General features: G+C 41.0%; 2 protein-coding genes across 3 annotated transcripts; both read left to right on the top strand.

Moving 5' to 3' along the window:
• The first annotated feature begins 35 nt into the window (after window positions 1–35).
• Window positions 36–12,523, top strand: ercc8 (excision repair cross-complementation group 8). Its single transcript, XM_084024445.1, has 12 exons — window positions 36–417; window positions 771–866; window positions 1,606–1,707; window positions 2,112–2,235; window positions 3,228–3,309; window positions 5,185–5,253; window positions 5,340–5,406; window positions 6,012–6,115; window positions 6,954–7,078; window positions 9,450–9,647; window positions 10,842–10,937; window positions 11,396–12,523. The coding sequence occupies exons 1-12, from the start codon at window positions 341–343 to the stop codon at window positions 11,459–11,461; spliced, it is 1,206 nt and encodes a 401-aa protein (XP_083880571.1). The 5' UTR covers window positions 36–340; the 3' UTR covers window positions 11,462–12,523.
• Window positions 12,524–12,731: 208 nt separating this feature from the next.
• elovl7a (ELOVL fatty acid elongase 7a) lies at window positions 12,732–17,959 on the top strand. 2 transcript variants are annotated; one of them, XM_084024449.1, is made up of 8 exons: window positions 12,732–12,879; window positions 14,673–14,762; window positions 14,851–15,041; window positions 15,531–15,611; window positions 15,759–15,815; window positions 15,918–16,023; window positions 16,125–16,261; window positions 16,375–17,959. In XM_084024449.1, the coding sequence occupies exons 2-8, from the start codon at window positions 14,699–14,701 to the stop codon at window positions 16,621–16,623; spliced, it is 885 nt and encodes a 294-aa protein (XP_083880575.1). In that variant the 5' UTR covers window positions 12,732–12,879; window positions 14,673–14,698; the 3' UTR covers window positions 16,624–17,959. The 2 variants fall into 2 exon arrangements, with proteins under 2 accessions (XP_083880575.1, XP_083880576.1); XM_084024450.1 differs by lacking the exon at window positions 12,732–12,879 and having other exon boundaries at window positions 14,673–14,758.
• The last annotated feature ends 231 nt before the right edge of the window (window positions 17,960–18,190 follow it).

Raw genomic sequence — 18,190 nt, 5'->3', positions numbered from 1 at the left:
CCAATCACCGCGTTTGTCATAGAAGTGACTATTACGTTCCAACATGGCCGCCCGTTGTATTGAGCTGATGCGACGCTAGTTGAAATTAATGTGAAATGAGCAATGAATTATCAAAACAGCGTACCCTAATAAGATTGAAACGGCGTGGTTAGAAATAACGGAGCTATGGATACAACAATGCCCCTGTTCGGCCCGCAACATTTTAGTCTGGATTAAAAACGTACTTCAGTGTTGGTAACATGCTAGCCTCTTAGCTAGGCTAACGTTAGCTTATTGACGTTAACGTCGGTTGATAACCGTGCTCTAAAATTAAATTCAGTTTCTCTTCAAGTTAGAGCAAATGTTGGGGTTTCTGGCAGCGAGGCAGGCTGGTCTGGATGACCCTCTGCGACTGAGACGAGCAGAGTCGACGAAAAGGTGAGAGCTTCTTCACCAGGAAGGACAATAAATAAAGACCAGCCAGAAAGTTAACTTCATCTCGATTCATTCAGGCTCATTTTAGGATGTTATTACGTAAAACGCTGATGATAGTCCAGTGAAAAGATAACGAAAGAAAAAAAGTTCCCTGAATATCAAAATGTGTCAAGTGCTTGCTTGTTAATCTAGTAATGCTTTCAATTGTCTCATTATTTTTGTCTAATTTGCAACACGTGTATCTGTTGTCTATTTCATTTGCTGTTTCTTTTCTACTTGTGTCTTATTTTGATAGTATACGTCGGCTTTAATATCTGATATGAATTAATGGATATCCACTCTCTTTATCTCCAAAGGGTCCTGAGCCTCAAGTTGAATCCTGACAGAGACGTGGACAGAATCCATGGAAATGGCATCAACGCCATTGACATTGAAGTAATAGAGGGCAGATAGTAAGTAGGACTTACTAGGGTTGTAACGATATACCAGTATCACTTTATACAGTGGTATTAAAATTGACAGCTGTCACACCGTGGACATTTGCTGATCTACTGTATTTTACTGTATCTAAATGTGTCCCTACTGTGTGTAGATGGGTCTGTCGCCATTGTCGCGCACCTACATTAAGTTTATTACTAATCATAGGACATTATTTTAATAGCTCTCAGCTGATGTTATTTTTCATTTGGTAGTTGATTTAGCATGCTATAGGGCTGCTTACATGTGAACTCACAGTTATGTAACATATCACAGTTACACGATATTGTTTTATAATTCTTTTCATATTCCTTTAGGCGTCATTGTAGTTGATGATAATGATAATAACAATAATGATAGTACTGTAACACCTTAACTGTGATGTTTGACAGTCATCACACTGTGAACATTTCATGCCTTTACAACCCTAGTTTGAATTTGCTATTACTGATTTATAAATAACATTGCCATCCTCCACTGAAACAGTTATACTTAAAACAGCAACATTTGTGAAATGACAGCTGCAGGTTTAACCTGGACACAAGTCTGTGAAAAACTGTTCAAAGGAGGTGGATGGCATTTCGTTTTTGCAATTGGAAATTCCATTTAAAAGACTTCCCACAGACCTTTATGTGATACGTTTTCATACAGAACTCCCGGCACTCATACATTGGTAGAAAGAAATGTGGAAGAAGTAATCTTCTCGTTGTTTAGCATGTTGTCTGGCGGAGCAGACGGAGTGATCGCCGTCTATGATCTGGAGAACTGCAGCGGGAAACCACAATACAGCTGCAAGGCAGTTTGCACAGTAGGCAGGTGAGCGTTACTCCATTTACTGATTCTGTCCACTAGAGGGTAGCACTGCATTGACTTCTCACAGTACCCTCAATGCTTTTAGGTTGGTTGCAGCCAGGTTCTCATGTCAGAATGGACTGAATCAGAATGTTTCTTTGCATTTTTGTTTACTCATTTGTGGCTGTGTGATCTCAGTATGAACAGTGATATCAGAGTGTATTGACTGTTGCTCTATGATAGCAGGGCTACAGGAGAATGTAGTATTATGGATTGCAATGTAGTTGCATTTTTGTGTTTTTAACCTTTTGTTTGCGGGGTGCGGATATTTAATGAGTTTGAGCAAGAATCTGTGTCTGTGAAGTTTTGTATTAACCTGGTCACAAATCTGGTCGCCTTTTATGATTTTGTTTTTTTTTGGAATTTAGGTCGAATCGGCATGTCCACAAATTCAGCGTAGAGACAGTCCAGTGGTATCCTTATGACACGGGCATGTTTGTCTCCAGTTCCTTTGACAAGACCATGAAAGTCTGGGACACTGAGACACTAAAGGTAAGGCGTTTCTCCATGTTATTCATGCTTGGATATACATTGAGTTACCAGTTTATTACCTATACCTGTACAATTAGTGTGCAGTATGTACATTGAGAGGGAGAAAATTAGAAAAACCTCTCAATATGTGCTGCATAGATAGTTACAATAGAGCTGAGTAAACATATAAGCATATGTGGAACAGGGAACTCAGGGCATATTCAAAATTTGTTTATTTAGTAAGCTGACATTTGCTGTTTTATAGCTCCACTGCTCTTGCTCTCTTTTTGCTCTTTTCTCTATATCTTCCCCCACTCTTTCTTATTTTCTGCTTCACGCTTTCTACCTTTCTATGCCACATAGTCCCATATGGCATGCCCTGGGCCGTGCTAGAGTTACACTGGCACCACGGTTACCTTAAAAGGTCAGGCAAGGGACAGAAACGAACCACCAACCTTTCAGTTGTTTTGTGTTTCTGTCTCCACACAAACCACACACACTCATGCCTATTAAATGATTTGTTGTGTTTGTGTATTTGCACATTAGTGTGTGCGTTCACAGTCACCGTGTATGTGTGGTATTTGTATGCAAACAGAGCCTCCTCTGTGTGTGTGATTGTGTGTGTGGGTGTATGTGTGTGCATGCTTGCTTGCTTGCATGTGTGTGTGAGTGTGCCTATTGGCCGTAGCTGGCACACACTGACAGATGGGGCACAGAGAGGCTTTTTACATTTGCTGAAGAACTTGCATTGTAACCGCCACTGCTGCTTGGATGAGCTGCCTACTGAGCGCTGAGCTGTGGTACCCTCCCCTCTCTTTTATTTTCACCTCATTCATTCTGAACTGCAAGGTGGTGAATTTATACTACAGTTAAACTTTGAGGTCATCATGGCTGTACATCTTATCATACAATCAACATTTTCATTCAGCATACAAACAAGTATACATAGCACTGAACAAACAGGAAGCTGATCCTCCTTGTCTGCCCATCTCCCTCTCTGTCTCTCACCTCAGCCAGCTGACGTCTTTGAGTTTGAAGGCAATGTCTACAGCCACCACCTGTCCCCCATTGCCAGGAAGCACTGTCTGATTGCAGGTGGGTGTGTACCTGTTGACATTTCTATCATAGCATGCTTAAAAGCATGAAACTTAAAACAACAGTCTGTCATCAGTTTCAGAATCAGAATCAGAAAGTAGTTTATTGCCAAGTATGTGTTCACATGCATGGAATTTGCCTTGGTGTTCAGTGCGCACAATAATTAAGAAGAATGACGATAAAGTAAAGAACTGCAGTCAAAAACATCAGAAATAAAAAATGCACTATAGCCATACTATAATAATAAATGCTGTTAGTTTTCCCGCAGCACCACACACAGCTCATACCGCGTATCTCCAACTTACCTAAACGTTTGTCCCCCCAGGTTATAAAGTCAAATGTCAAGGACAGAAATGGGTTCAGAGACTTGTTACATGGATTCTTGAGACAGATTTCCAGGGGGGGTGAAATTGTGACAATCTAGGTGGTAGATCTAGGAAGCTCACCATGTCGCCAAGCAGGACTGACAAGTTTCTCGTGCCTGCTGAGTATGTGCTTATTAATGTGAATGCATACACAGTTTCTTTGCCACGCCTTTTTCTAAACCAGTGAAAATCACAGTGTCTGTGTTTCTATTCTTCCTTTTTTTTGGCTTAAAGATGACCTACTATGCTTTTCTACTTTCCCCCTTTCCTTTAGAGTGTTATAGTTGTTTTTCTCCAGAGTTTTAAAGCCCTAAGTTTAGGGAGTTATTGTCCCCCACAGAAACACTGCTCATGGACTGCTTGAAACACCCTAATTGAAATATATTTTTCCATAATGTGGGGATGTCACACATTTACATAATATATGCCCAGCTGCTAGTTTGGCACACCCTCAAACAAAGCTAGTAAGAAGTACTAATCGCTAAAAAAACAGTGACATATCTGACAAACACACTTAGCGGTTGAACAATCACAACAGAGTGGGCCAGCTGACCAATCAGGGCAGACTGAGCTTTTGGGAGGGAGGGTCAGGAGGTCAAACAGAGCGTTTCAGAGAGGGGGTAAGAAGAGCTGTCGCAGCAAACCCAGGCTGTTCTTGTGGCAAGCTGAAATACAAGTATGCAGCAGAAAGGGGGTATAATGGGTCCTCTTGTCTTTAATATGCCCTTCTCTCAGAGGTGTTGCAGATGTTTGTCCAACAATTTACAATTTAGGAATCCCAAAAGTCACCAGTGGGTCATCCATTTTGTTTTTTTCCACACCTTCTTTGTTCTGTTAAATTTCACCAACTACCTTACCCTCCTCCAATGTGTAGATGGGTGTGTTAGCTCATGTTTATCAGTTTGCGTTTTCATATCAATCCTGCCTTATCTGTGAGAACCTGGGACTCCCAGTCACACATTGTAGAAGATTATACTTGCTCATTAATCATGATCTGTAAGCTTTGACAATGTTGATAGTATATTGAATCTATGACTTAATGGAATTTTCAGATTATAAAGGTTTTCATCGTTTTTTTTACTAGCAGTATTGATGTATTGAAACGCTCAATCCATAGAGAAATACACATGGCAAGTATTCAGAAATTGTGCCTTTAAACGAGCCGTCATAACTTCTGTACACTTGTGATGTCACAACTATACGATATAAAGACAATTTCACAGTTTAAACATCTTAAATGTGTCCCAGTTTATTCCGTGTTTCAGTATAAGTGAATGCAATCAGCTGACAGGAAGTAAACATGTACACAAGTTGTAGCCTAGCAACGCAATTCTATTGAAACAAGCTGAAACGGGGCATTTCAGACAGAGGAGGAAGACAGTTTTTTTAATGAACATTAATGCAGGTACACATGTTCTAGTAGGAACCCAAATTACAATTATGAATCAGGAAATGACCTTGAGATGTTGCCTTTGAGGTACCTTGTAATTTCCTTTTTCTGTGTTTTCAGTCGGCACCAAAGATCCTAAAATCCAGCTGTGTGACCTGAAGTCCGGTTCAAGGATTCATGTTCTTCAGGGTTAGTGGAATAGAACGTTAACACACCAACTTACTTTTTTCTGCTGTTTTAACACAAACATATAAACAGTAACTTTCCCCGTCAAGGTCACAGAGCAGAGGTCCTGTCTGTACGGTGGTCGCCCAGAAACGAGCACATCTTAGCTACTGCCAGGTATGCACCGTTAACTGCCAACCTTTTTTTGGAGATTCAGCCTCACCTAGTTTGCCCTCACAGCCACATCAAGGAACAATCAGTCGGGTACGAGACAATCCGCCACCTGCTGTGTCCCAGCAGTTCTTGTCATCTCAGTTCCTGCCCATCTGGCCACATTGCAGCCCCTAGTCAAGTTAGAGCCACTACATCACTAGAGGGTAGGCACCGTGGAACTCCAGTAGCCCTGTCAGTATAGCATATGGTAGATACAGTCCCCCACCTGTTTTATTCTAGATTAGACCTGCTAATTAACCCGTTGGGATCCGTGTGCTGCTGTCCCTGTGGACTGTAAGTGATTTTGAAAACAACTGGCACAGAGAGACATGCGGAGAAGTGTATGATATTCTATTAGGGAACAGCACGCCAATTCTCAACAGTAAACCTTTATAAAGAAACAATGCCTTACACACACTAGTGTATCTGAATCAGTTTGCACACGTATTGTACCTATAAATCCCTGTATTGGACTATGTGGGATGTATCCTTATTTTGGAATTGTTTATAAGATTTGATGAATTAAGCAGAGTGTGAAACTAAAATAATTCCCTAATTTTCCTTCAAAGTGCAGACAGCAAAGTGAAAGTATGGGATGTGCGTCGGGCTTCTGGTTGTCTCTTCACTCTGGATCAGCACAATGGAGACAAATCGAAAGCCTCCTCTGAGGCAGGTACTGTTACCTCACCCCTTTCTCTTTCAGTATCTTTGTGGTGATTCATGTTGGCTCTTGTCACATGTTTCAACCTTTATTTAGAGAAGGAAAATAGCAGTATTGAAATTATTATGAGACAGTCACCTGAGTGTAGTATTTGGTGCAAAAAATACATTGAATAGGAGCTGAGGTGCATAGAACCCCAAAATGTACAAACTGAAGAACTGTGCGGGCACACACAGATCAGTCGGTTTTACAGCAGCGGGTTCCCTGTAGCGACAATTTCTAATAACTTTCAGGTTATTCCAGTTTAACACAACTTGTACCAAAACTGAGTATGTCTTTCTGGAGGAGAGGTCGACATTCTTACACAATCTGCTTTTCCTTCCTGAACACTGGCTTGAGTTAACCTGTTAAGCCCTCACAATATTTTCAGAAAAGAAAAGTAAATTAAGAATTACTGGACAATAATAAGGTTCATATGCATGTTTTTGTGTCTAGGAAGAGATAGGGACCTTAGAGAATGTATTCCCAGTGCCAAAAATATTGTGTCTGTTACTATGCCTGAGTTATTTGGAATGAACCAAAGAGGATAACATGATGCTAACAATGATTCCAGGCACAAAGATGCTATTGATCACCTTCAGCAACTCCTTGACTACAAATGTACCAAATTTGATAGAACTTGAGCGAAGGACAAAGGTTTTAGTACGGATACCACCAGGCTTACACTCAATTTGGCACACTTTGGCACCAAAGTGTGCCAAATTATTATTGATTATGTGGAATAAATATGTGAAGATGGAGGAATATGATGACAAATGCATGTTGCCACGTCTCACCTGTGTTTACCCAGTGAACACAGCTCATAACGGCAGAGTGAACGGCCTGTGCTTTACTGGCGATGGCCTCTACCTCCTCACCACTGGAACGGATGACCGCATGCGACTGTGGAATAGTGCTACTGGGGAAAACACACTGGTAAGGGGTGTGTGTGTGTGTGTGTCTCTGTCTCTGTCTCCTTACAATTGAAACCGTCCAGTCTGGTTTCAGAACTTGCAGGAACTGTTTGTGGTGTGGTCACCCCCAGCGGTTTCTGAAATACAGGTTTGGGCCCAGCAGTCTACTGGACCTCAGTTCTTCTTTTGACACTCAGCTTTATTTGTTGGTAGTTCAGGATGCACCTATCAGCAATGTCTTGTCCTAGTTTAAAACTTTGTTTGCGACCGTATGATGAGTGGAGTTCCACAAGGCTCAGTCTTTTAGTGCAGTTTATCACTAGGTTCATGTTTCTTAGAGACATCAGATAAATAACCATAATTCTGCAGGAGACATGTAACTCCATATTCCAGGGATCACTAGGGAGCAGAAACGTGTCCCAGAACTATCACCGTCTCACTGGCTGTAAGGTTGTCATGGGTAATGCTTAAGATAGATTTTAGATCAGATTAGACTTTTGTGCTGTGAACTAACCTTACAGTAAACATGCAGGGTGCAAAACCAGAACAATGTAGTAGCAGATAGTGCTGAATATTTGTGTGTTGTCACTCTGTTAATCATCCACCCACATATATGACAACTCTTTCACATTAGAGTAATTTAGTTCCATATTTCTACCATCATTTTTACCAATATCAGTTTAATGTGTTGAATTAAGGACATCGATATATGGATTTCTACAACCTATTGTGACACAATTTGTAAAAACAAACAATGACTCCTTGTGTAAACATCGTACTTGTAATCCTTAAACACAAAATTGCAAATTAACAACATTGGCTTGGTGGCTGTAAAATAAACAAGTGCCAGTCCAGGCATCGTTTACTGACCTAAATGTATTTTCAGTAGAGCACTTCCCCACTTGTGAGTGTCAATAGCCAGATGTTTTAAAAAGCTACCAGCCCAACTTAATAAGAAGTAGTCCTTTGGGTGGAAACTAGACAAATCGGACTCACATCCCTGCACTGAATGCAAAACACGATTTATACTGTTTCTGTTCTGAAGTCTAACTGGAGCCGTCTCAGTACTGCAGTGACCATGAAAGCCAAATTGCAATAAAATTCTGTCAAAATTACCTACAAAAATGGTCACTTCTATTCTCTTTCATTACATTTTAAAGGGTGCAGGGTACTAATTATTAATGGCAGTGCTTTCTTTAAATAAAGGGTATGTTCTCTGGTGGTATTACTATGTAAACAAGTGAAAGAGGAAGTCATTTAACAATCACCAACCGCTAAATAGGACAGCCTTGTTTATACCAGAGCTCTGAGCGGCTCTTCAGGACAGACTCTTTAGATATTTTAGTTTTGGTCACGATGATGGAAAATTAATGGGTTGTTTTTGCCTGGACTGAGTCAACAGCATGAAACTTACTGCTTTATCGCCCTGGGTTTTCATATAATTATGGAAAATGTATATACCTAACCCCACTCCACAGAAACATAACCTTACCCTAAAGCTAGAGAAGCTATTTGTTGGCCCTGGGCTTTCACACAGATCCAAATGTTCTGCTCTGTTGCTTCATGACGCGGTTGCCATGGCTGATATATCTTCATGCTGTAGCACAAGACAACTATTGACTTAAAGGATATGACCTTCGGGCAAAGATCAGAGTTGGAATATAGATGAGGCCATCGTAATGACTGCACATTAGTGGGTGTTAAAGGAATGCATTACACACCTTCACAGGCATGACTGAAGCCTAGTAATTCAACACCATGGAGGTGAAGTAGTTTGCCTGCTTGCTTCTGTTTGTCTTGATTTCATGCTCTCTGCAAGTCCTGAATGAGTCTTCAAAGGTCTTACATTATCACCTGAATTGGTTTTTGGTTTCAGTTTCAGGGGCCTTAAAATGATGGTTTCTTGCAATGCCGATATCCTGGTGAAGAATCCAGGGTGTCCTATGGAGTTTTTGACGTCTATTAGTGCTATGTAGTAGTGCTATTCTCTCATGAATGTGCCCGAGGATGCGCATGGATGCACACATGAAAGACAACTCTAAGCTAGTAAACATGGGTGTAAACGATACAGCATTTAAAATACTTTAAAACTTTGCACATTCTTTTTGAGAAAGGAATTTCATACAAGACCTTTGTTTGACCTAAAAGATACACGTGGCTAACACTGAATGTAAACAGCCTTTGAAGGAAGCTCCACAGGAGCACCTTGAAACTGTAATTAAAATATTCTTGTAGTTCTAAAGTTGATTTGAAATTTGGATTTCAGTATATCGGTATACCGCCTGTTTTAAAAAGGAAAAAAATCTAATTGTTTAGTATACAAAATAGTTTATATTTAGGCATACACACACACATCATCTGATCCTTGTGTGCCTTTACTGTTTGTCCCTTAGGTGAATTACGGAAAGGTCTGCAACGAGAGTCGTAAAAGGCTGCAGTTCACAGTGTCACGCGGCTGCAGCCCAGAGTTTGTGTTTGTGCCATGCGGCAGCTCGGTAGCCGTGTATGCCCTCCACACGGGCGAGCTGGTCACTATGCTCAGGGGTCACTACAACAACGTCGACTGCTGCGAGTTCCACCCCGACTACCAGGTGAGACATAACCAAGTCCCAGGTGGTGACTATTCCCCACATCTGGCCAATATACCTATTATTAATATTTTTTTTTTTTATCTTTAGTGCTGCCTTTTATTTGTACTTCCATCTATCTATTTCTGTTTGTTCTGGCAGTCAGGTCTAGCTGGTCTCTTGTGTGCTTAGAAAATTCAGGTCGGTTTTTCTCTGTCCTTTTTTATTTTATCTCTTCAACTGGTGCCGGGTTGTCACTGCAGCACGACCTATTCGAAATTTGCAATCACCATGGCAGTCTCAAAGGAGCCACTTCCCACAGACAGATACCGTGGTTAAGTCAACGTTCCCTGAGCTATACTGAGCTACTATAAATGCAAATACTGGCATTCAATTTGTGTGACCCAAGTTCGTGCTCTCAGCACAAATGTCAACTGTGTTATGTTCAGAAGTCACACGGTGAAGATTTCCATGTGATGAAATAAGTGAAACATAAATTATGTTGTTGTTGTTGAAGAAATTTACGGGCAACCAAAGCAGTACGCTCTGTAATGGTACTTCTTATCTAAATGACTACCAAAAGTACAAGATATCTATAAATTTAGCTATATGTATGTGTGTATATATATATATATATATATATATACACACACACACACACACACACACAAACACAAAGCATAGAGCTCACTATTTGCATTGTATTTATTTGATTATTCTAATATCAGACTTTTATCAAACTAAAAACAACTGCCACACATTGACATCTGACTAATATCAATATTTATCATTTATTTTTTTCGATTTTTTTAATTGTAAGGTACATTTAGTTACACATAATCATAACACCTGAAGAGGGATCTAACCAACGCCCTTGTTATGGGTCAATGCCAACATCCGGTGCATATGCAACACAGGAATGCAGTTCGGCAGCTTGTCACTCCAGAGAGTTCCAAGAGATCAGATGTAGGTCTGAAAATATGTTTTCATTCTTTGGGAGGCCTCTCCAACAGAGAATGTGGCCCATGTGTTCACAACTGTTGTGTGGACACAGATCCTGGTTGTCCGCACTGGTGTTCCCCCGGTGCTGATGTCAATAGTTTGGAACTGCATTAAGGTGAAGGTTAGGCTGCAACAGCAGCTCCTCTGTTATTTCCTGTAACAGTGTGTGCACCAAAGTGTGACAACTGATGTGTCCTTGTGTTTTGTTATGCAAAGGAGCTGTACAGTGGTGGTAAAGACTGTAATATCCTGGCGTGGGTTCCTGTCCTTCGTGCCTCAGATGTGGAAGAAGAATCAAAATGTGCAAATCAGGTACAAGTCTCCAAAACAGGAAAAGGGCAGGAAAAAGACATGTTTGATAAACGGTGGCGTAAATCAAAAGCATAATAGATGAACTCTATTTCAAGTGTTTTAGGTCGCCATGTGGTTAATAACAATCTCAATGTGAGTGTGTTATTTTATCTGCATGGCAGAAATGAAGTCATCGATAAGCTGCCCATCATCTTAGGAATTTAGATGACAATTCAAAACTACTCACCACACAGGCACGCTTACAAACAAAGGAACAGCAGACGCCACTACTTCGATCCGTCATACCGTTTCTAAATTGTAGTCTGTCTCTATCCAGTTTGCCTAATTGGTACATTTATCTGATAAACCATAGTTTTCATAATGTGATTTGTGTGCATGTTTTTTTGGAAGTAAAGTATTGGAAGCAAGTATCTTAAATCAGACGTGATATTGAGCTGAATGTCTCGAATTCCTTACAGGGTGCTGCTGACCAGTCTTCAGTGAACCCTGCCTTTCAGGATGCATGGAGCAGTGATGAAGATTGATGCTGGAGTTTTTGTATTTGTGGACATAAATTGTGTCTAACCATATGAATGAGCACAAATCCTTTATGATTGATTTGTCCCCAAAAACTATGACAATTCTTGGACACCTGTAAAGATATTTATGGGTCGAGGGAATTGTCTCCTGTTTCATCATTGCAGACAAACATGAAGGCCTTAATATTAATATTAAATGTGTACGTAATTATGTGGCTTTTAGAATATGCACAAGGTTATGAATAATGTTTTGCACATTTGATATAGCATTGTTTTGCTTTTTTTTATTTGAATGTCAAGACAACATGGTCCTCGGTATGCATAGCAAGTCCTCTAAGCCGTTTAAAAGTTAATTCTTTCAAAAATTAATTGTAAAGTTAATAATTTTTAAGGTTTGGCGGTTTTGAGATAAGCAGAATGCATCTTCCCTGTCATTTTCACAGCACTAACACACCTTTTGTTAAGGTGAGATATTTTGTATTATGTACGTACAGTTGTTTAAGATGTTGGTTAAAGGGTCATGATAGAGCTCAGAGAGCGTGAGATGTGTAAGCTTTTTAAACGGTTGTGTCAGTGATGTCATTCTGTTAATGTGTTTCTGCACCAGAGTTGAGAAGAGACTACCCCAAATCCTCACATGGGAGTAACCAGGCATTCAAAAAAACATGAAGTGTCTTGTTTTCACTCCTGGCAAAATTAGCATTTGTTTAAGTTGTGCTGTCAGCCCTGGTTGAAACTAGCAGCGGGAGTGATGATGAAACCTTTCTCTCTGTCCCACCCTCAGTTTTACATATTGCTTTGGTTACCATGTTGACACCTGGAACCCAAATGAGGCTTGAAATTGCCCCCCCCCCCTTAAAAACCCAGTAATAACAAAAACACATGACATTAATCATCATTGTTATGCTTTTTTTTTTCATATGAACACTTGAATATGAATTATCCAACATACTGTTTCTGTATCATGTATCAGTCAGTGTCGGGTCTCTTTTTTTTTTTTTACCTGAGGTGTCTTGAATTGTACAGTTTTAAGTTGTATCTCTTATAATAAAATCAGTGGGAATGCTACCTTATTGCCTTCACCGAAAAATCAGCCAATAGGAGTAGTTTTTTTTTTTTTTTTTTACTGAAACCAATTATTAATAGTACTGCACTGTTTCGAAATAATCTTGCCCGTTTTCGATGAGGCATCGCCCAAGAATTCTCGGATCACGTATTGGCCAATCAGAGGACGCGAAAGCGTGCCTTGCAACCAGGCCACGCCCTCCGGTGGCTCCCATAAAGGGGGGGAGGAGAGCGGGCGTTGTGGACGCTTGAGCAGAGCAGCAGGTACACCTGGGCAACGGCAGGTGAGACGGGAGTTTGGATACACACAATTTGACGGGGTAAACGGATTTCCATCCCGTGGGAAGCGCTGGCTGAAGGTTCGTAATTTGACCTTTACTTATCTGAGTCAAGCGGTAAAAACGAGGCAAAAAAATCCAGAAGAGAATCCGGTTGAAATGAGGCGACACCGGGTGCGTCGACACAAAAGCATGCCCGTGATTACCGAAACATTTCCTGCCAGTGTGGGTTGGATGGTAGCTGTTGGACCCGTTTTTCATCAATTGCGTCACCTGGTCCTCATCAGCTCAGCCGCTTGGTGGGAATGACACCGATACTGGCGTGGGAACCGGGGAAAAGTTGATACATTTGTACAGGTTTGGTGTCTTAACGGTGCACCAACTCATTGAACTTTTAGCGTGCTAACGCGACCCTGAAGTTTAATGGCGCCGTGAGTCTGCTTTGATTATTGTATTTGGCCAGAATTCGGTTCTGGAGGACGTTTCAATCAAAAGGTGGATTTTTATAATTAGTCAAATGTGTGAGTTGACTCTGTGGACATCTGAGCTACACTTGAGGAAGTGTGCCTTTTTTACACCAGGATGTCTGACTCTAACGTCAGTTGGTGTGTCTCTGAAGTGTAAGTTTATCCAGTGACTTGCCCATGCGTTCAGGTGGACACGCCTTGAAAACCAGTCTGGAGGTTAAGGTTGGGCCGATATCCGGTTTCACCGCTTCGGTTCGGTGTACGGGGCTAGACCGGTTCCATTTATGCCAACCTGTTGAACCACCGTAGTAATAATGAGTGAATTAATATTATTTATTTATATCCGAGTGTCTGAGTTGGCCGGTGAGTAAAGTGCAGCCGAGCCGAGCGAGTAGAGACAGGAGCATTTAACGAGCATCTGAAGAAGATAATAGTTGCTAATTGCTTGTAAGAGGCCGCCTGTATGCAGCATCGCTATATGATGCACAGAAACTTCGCTTGCGGTTTAAGAGTCGAGCAAAAGTTCACCTTAAAAAGTTGTTTTGATGCCACTGGTTTACCGTAATTCCGACGCTCATTGAATAGTGATAAGGCCTGCGCCGCCGTATCCGACTCTCTGGTTCCGCGAATCCGTGATGTTTTGTTAAAAGTGACCCCGTAGCGGCGTCATTATTAATGGCTGCAGTGTTGATCTTCCGATTTGGCTTGAATTTGGGGAAAATTGTCCAGTTTAATCTAGTGTAATTCTGACAGCATTACATAGTGTTGTGTTATAAACTACTGCATTGGAACGTTTTATTTAAATTCGTTTTGAATTAAGTTTGATCCTTTTCACATTGTGTAGTTTACTTTAAGATGTCATAGTTGTCTTGCCCTCTGCTGCTCCCTGTAAAGCATTTCCCTTTGAGACCACATTATGGCCTCATCATGAAAGTTCTCCTGCACGGTTTTCTTATGACACACAGGTTCTTTTAAAAACATTATTCTATACATGTTTCTTGGATAAATGATAGTCCCACTACTACGCTGACTGCTACTCATTGTACTCCCTGTATACTCTTGGCTTTGTCTGCCCCAGATGCAGCAAAGAATGGCTCACACAGTCCAGTCGTACGGCCGTGGCAGTGTGCTGTTTTTAAGTGCAAATGCAAAAAGCAATTTTCTTTTGCCACTTCTCTGGAGTTGGAACACGGTTACAATTTTCAAATTCCATTGTGCAATGAAAAACCGGTTGCATGTGGAGGAAACTGTGCCGTCTGTTTCAATGAACGTTTGTAGCAGTAAACTTTTTTTTGTTATGTTCTTTGAAACGGATATTACTTTTATGCTGAATTCCTCTCCTCTAAATGCCAGTCGATTTGTGGTCCAAACTGACCTCCTCACCTTGTTCCTTTTTTGTTCTTGCAGGTAACTTGCCAGGAGTCCATCTGAAGATGGAATTTGATCATATAAAGTCCTCGGCTGCACTCATTTATGAGGAGTTCCTCTCAAATGCAGGTAACTTTTTAAGCATTAAATGCGACTATATGGCCCGTGCCTTTTTTCCCCTCACTGTTCACTCAAACCTGTCTATCTCCTGCTGCAGACCGACGGACGGCGACCTGGTTCCTTATGCCCTCTCCTCTCCCCCAAACAATCATCATCGTGGCGTATATTTACTTTGTCACATCACTGGGGCCTCGGATAATGGAGAACCGCAAAGCTTTCAACCTCAGAGGCGTTCTCATAGTCTACAACTTCGGCGTGGTGGCTCTCTCGCTCTACATGTGCTATGAAGTGAGTCACATCATCTTGTGCTTTGACATGTGTGCTGCTGAAAACCTCTTTGATTCTTGAAGCGGAAATGCATACCTCCGACTCAGGAGTAGGTCAATACAACTCTCATTGTTGCAGAACGGAGCCACGACACATGCTGTCGGCGGCCTTGTGCAATAATTGTTCACGGATGTTCTTTAACTCGACTATGCAAGGTCAAACCAGATCGGCAGGTATATTCTTTCCATGCTGACATATTCTGCAAAGGTTGTGTAATTTCAACATGACTTACTTTCTTCACATTCGTTTTAGCGATCGACCTAATTTCCAATCATCGTTATACCCATTTTTATTTTTCCCCCATTTAGAATGATTCATTGTTGTTTTGGCATACGGTCTTGTGAATTGCAGTGAAACAACGTGCACAGTTCTTCTGGATTAAAACCAAAGACTTTAAACATTTTGAAGGTTCAGTTAATACATTTTTTCGCTTTGCACTGTTCTCTTTAGTTTGTGATGTCAGGATGGGGCACCGGATACACGTTTCGCTGTGACCGGGTCGACTTCTCTGATTCCCATCAGGGTGTGAGGGTAAGACACACATCGACACATTGGGGTGTAATTGCAGCATCTGAATGGATTTAGCACAGAACGTGTAGTATAAGATGTGGATGTTTGGGTTATTTATTATTTATTTATTTTAAGCACCAGTGCTGAAGTATTCTTTGTCTCCTCTAGATGGCGGCAACATGCTGGCTTTACTACTTCTCAAAATTCATTGAAATGTTGGACACGGTAAGTGGCGCTGTCAAATGTTTTATGTATTGTGTTTTTAGTTGCAGTAAATGTGTAATTTTATCAAATCATTACATTAATGTAGGTTTTTTTTTTTCTTAGGTTTTCTTTGTTCTGAGGAAGAAGAATAAGCAGGTGACGTTTCTTCATGTCTACCATCACTCAATCATGCCCTTCACCTGGTGGTTTGGAGTTCGATTTTCTGCAGGTAGGATTGCCTACTGTCATGTACAAGCTGTAGTTTTAATTACCCATCTTTAATTTCATTTGAAATGTTGGCATTATTCCTGATACACTCCCTATTTTCAGGTGGGATGGGGACATTTCACGCCCTGCTCAACAGCATCGTCCATGTTATAATGTACTCGTACTACGGTCTTACTGCTTTGGGACCAAACTACCAGAAATACCTGTGGTGGAAGAAGTACCTGACTACTATTCAGCTGGTGAGTTAAACGATCTGATAGACTGTTTTTTTTTCTTTTCTAAAATGTGTGTACTTTTTCTAAAGACATGGGGGCGAATCTTAACAGTGAACTCTTTCTTTGTTGCTCCCCAGATCCAGTTTGTCATTGTGACCAGCCACATCTGCCAGTATTTCTTTCTAAAGGACTGCACCTACCAGTTCCCCATCTTTGTCTACATCATCGGCTCGTACGGCCTGATTTTCCTGTTGCTCTTCCTCAACTTCTGGTACCACGCCTACACCAAGGGCAAGAGGCTGCCTAAAGTACTGCAGAATCAGACATGGGAGCACCACAGCAACGGAGTCATGAATGGAAATGCCAGTCACGAAAAAGAGGAGTGACGCAGACCTCTGCTCTCGGGGGCTTTGGGGGGGGTCGACCTCATTTATGTAAGCAAACTGTCCGAGATTCTACCCCAATTAGTTTGGGCTGTTTTCTGATCAGTTTTGTATTTGCATCTGCAAAAGACAATCTTTATATGGTGACCAAAGCTTTATTCAAGAAGTTTGACTCGCGCTGAAGATTTTTATCTAAATTCTGTTTGTTTACAATGACTAAGGCCCAAGTTCTGCTATGCAAGTACCCAAATAGTCCTCCGTTCTGCTACCCTATGGTTTTTAAAAGAATTTCAAGCGTCTAAAATCGGCTCTACCATTTACACTGACTATAGGGCGTCAGCTATGATAAGGCTGTAGGACCCTCGTTTATACAGTCAAACTGGGCTTCCTCAAAAGCTTCTAATGCTGATTTATAATTTTAACTTATGTGACCTTAGCTAGCTTCTCTGAAGATGTGTTTTTTTTAATTTTAAGAAATCGAGTTTAGTCTTACAGTTGTGCCCTGAAGTTATTTTACCTGACGCGCACAAAAATCACGTTAATTTTCATTTTAAATGGTGTTCAGGCTACACACGGCCCATCCAGGTTGTTGTTAGACGGTTTCATGCATTCACAACACGGTGGGTTTGTTTTGTTTGATCACATGTGCATGCCCACTTCTCTATGGTTGAGTCACAATTGCTGCCGAGGGTACGGACAATAGTGAAAAGAGCTGTCTTCATAAAGTAGACTTTATTCTCCTATGACGCGATGATGTGACAGAGATGCCAGAGAGGAAGGCTTTTTGACCACTGCGGTTCTTTGAGCATCCAGAGCTCGAGCTGGAATATTACTACTTATTGCAAAATCACACCGTATTACACGTTCGCAATATGCGCCATTACATGGATCCACGATTTGGCCAATCAGTCAAAACATGAGCTGCATTGCTTGCCTGCTTAATGATTTTCTTACGAGGTCTTCAGGCAGCCAGTGTCAGGTAGTGCCTTTTTTTGGACTGAGGCCTGTGGAGTAGTTTTATATCCTGGTTATGATGATCTTAAACTGAAAAGTGAATGTAACACTCTGCTCCTTTTTGTTGTTGTTGCTAACTGTAGGACACAGGTTGTGCTTGATGGGGAAGCGTTCCACTTATTGTGCAAGCCCATTAAGACTTTAAGTTTTACAGCTGTACATTGCATACAATGTGAGGGGAGGTGGGTGAACCTGTTGTTGTTTTTTCACTTGTCAGATCCTTTATTATACCAATAATGAATGGGCTACTGTAAGAAAGAAATGAGATGTTTGTTTTGTATTTTTATGTATTTATATGAAAATAAATGATCAATGTACTGTGAAATTAGTTTCTTTGCTTTTGTTGGCGTTGAAATGTTTATATTTAATTTGAAAGTTTGAGATACAAGCAGAATATTTAACAGATTTAAAAAAAAAAAAAAAAAAAAAATCTACTTAAGCTCTGCTCCTAGGCTGGGTGAACCCTGCCTGAACTTCCGGGAAATTTGGATTTCGCTCGGCAGTTTAGGCTGGACACCCTCAGGCTTACTTTCGCTGTTACATTGCCAGAATCTTT

This window comes from Eutrigla gurnardus, assembly GCF_963514095.1.
Source record: "Eutrigla gurnardus genome assembly, chromosome: 13".
NCBI classification, from domain to species: Eukaryota; Metazoa; Chordata; class Actinopteri; order Perciformes; family Triglidae; genus Eutrigla; species Eutrigla gurnardus.
The sequence above is the reverse complement of the archived record's forward strand: the minus strand, read 5'-3'. Positions and strand labels throughout refer to the sequence as shown.

What these genes read in the sequence shown, in the direction of transcription:
- elovl7a (XM_084024449.1), top strand. Translation starts at nt 14,699, where the DNA reads ATGGAATTTGATCATATAAAGTCCTCGGCTGCACTCATTTATGAGGAG. An exon ending in TGGAGTTCGATTTTCTGCAG is followed by an intron (nt 16,024 to 16,124) that starts GTAGGATTGCCT and finishes CCCTATTTTCAG; the next exon opens with GTGGGATGGGGACATTTCAC. An exon ending in ACCTGACTACTATTCAGCTG is followed by an intron (nt 16,262 to 16,374) that starts GTGAGTTAAACG and finishes GTTGCTCCCCAG; the next exon opens with ATCCAGTTTGTCATTGTGAC.
- ercc8 (XM_084024445.1), top strand. Translation starts at nt 341, where the DNA reads ATGTTGGGGTTTCTGGCAGCGAGGCAGGCTGGTCTGGATGACCCTCTG. An exon ending in GCAGTTTGCACAGTAGGCAG is followed by an intron (nt 1,708 to 2,111) that starts GTGAGCGTTACT and finishes TTTGGAATTTAG; the next exon opens with GTCGAATCGGCATGTCCACA. An exon ending in GAAGCACTGTCTGATTGCAG is followed by an intron (nt 3,310 to 5,184) that starts GTGGGTGTGTAC and finishes CTGTGTTTTCAG; the next exon opens with TCGGCACCAAAGATCCTAAA.